The sequence below is a fragment of the Calidris pugnax genome, unplaced genomic scaffold, assembly GCF_001431845.1.
Source record: "Calidris pugnax isolate Ruff unplaced genomic scaffold, ASM143184v1 scaffold39, whole genome shotgun sequence".
NCBI classification, from domain to species: Eukaryota; Metazoa; Chordata; class Aves; order Charadriiformes; family Scolopacidae; genus Calidris; species Calidris pugnax.
The window spans coordinates 9797610-9798175 of NW_015090828.1; the positions used below are offsets into that span (position 1 = coordinate 9797610).

Below are 566 nucleotides of genomic sequence, written 5' to 3' on the forward strand. Positions count from 1 at the left end.
GGGCGGGAGGGGCGGGGCCGCGCTGGCCTCGCGCGCCCCCCGCCTCAGGCCGCCATGGCGGCGGCGGAGGAGCCGTCCTGCTGCGCCCTCAGCCTGGCCGAGCCCCCCGGCTCCGAGCCCCGCAGCTGCAGCGGGCTCATCCTCACCCGCCGGCCCGCCCTCGTCCTCTGCCACGCCGCCGTGTTCTCCCCTTTCCTGCGGGACGGACCCGCTGCCTGGGGGCGGAGCGGCCTCCTGAGGCCCGAGGCCCTCAAACCCGGCCTGCGCCTCCTCGTCCTGCACCGCCGGGATGGCGGCCTGCGGCAGGAGGAGGCCCGGCTGCTGGGCCTGGTGCCCTGCCGCCCCTTCCAGCAGGCGCTGGAGCGGGCTTTCGGCCCGGGCGAGCGGTGGCGCTTCGGCGGGGAGGCGGCGGGGGAGGAGGAAGGGCAGGCCCTGCACTGGTTCGCCTGGCTGCGGGTGCCCGGCCTCGACACCCCCGGGGGCCGCTGGACGGCCCGGGCGAGCGCCAGCCTCCTGAGGAAGGGCGAGGGGCTGGGGGCCTGCGGGGCCCCCCTCGGAGCCCTCTG

At 79.7% G+C, this 566-nt stretch overlaps 1 protein-coding gene across 1 annotated transcript in view; it reads left to right on the forward strand.

The window, feature by feature from the left end:
- Positions 1-25: 25 nt before the first annotated feature.
- Positions 26-566, forward strand: part of TYSND1 (trypsin domain containing 1) — a 7159-nt gene continuing 6618 nt past the window's right edge. Inside the window, exon 1 of the mRNA XM_014940358.1 lies at positions 26-546. Coding sequence (XP_014795844.1) covers positions 55-546 — 492 coding nt within the window. The 5' untranslated portion in view covers positions 26-54. The remainder of the gene's footprint in view (positions 547-566) is intronic.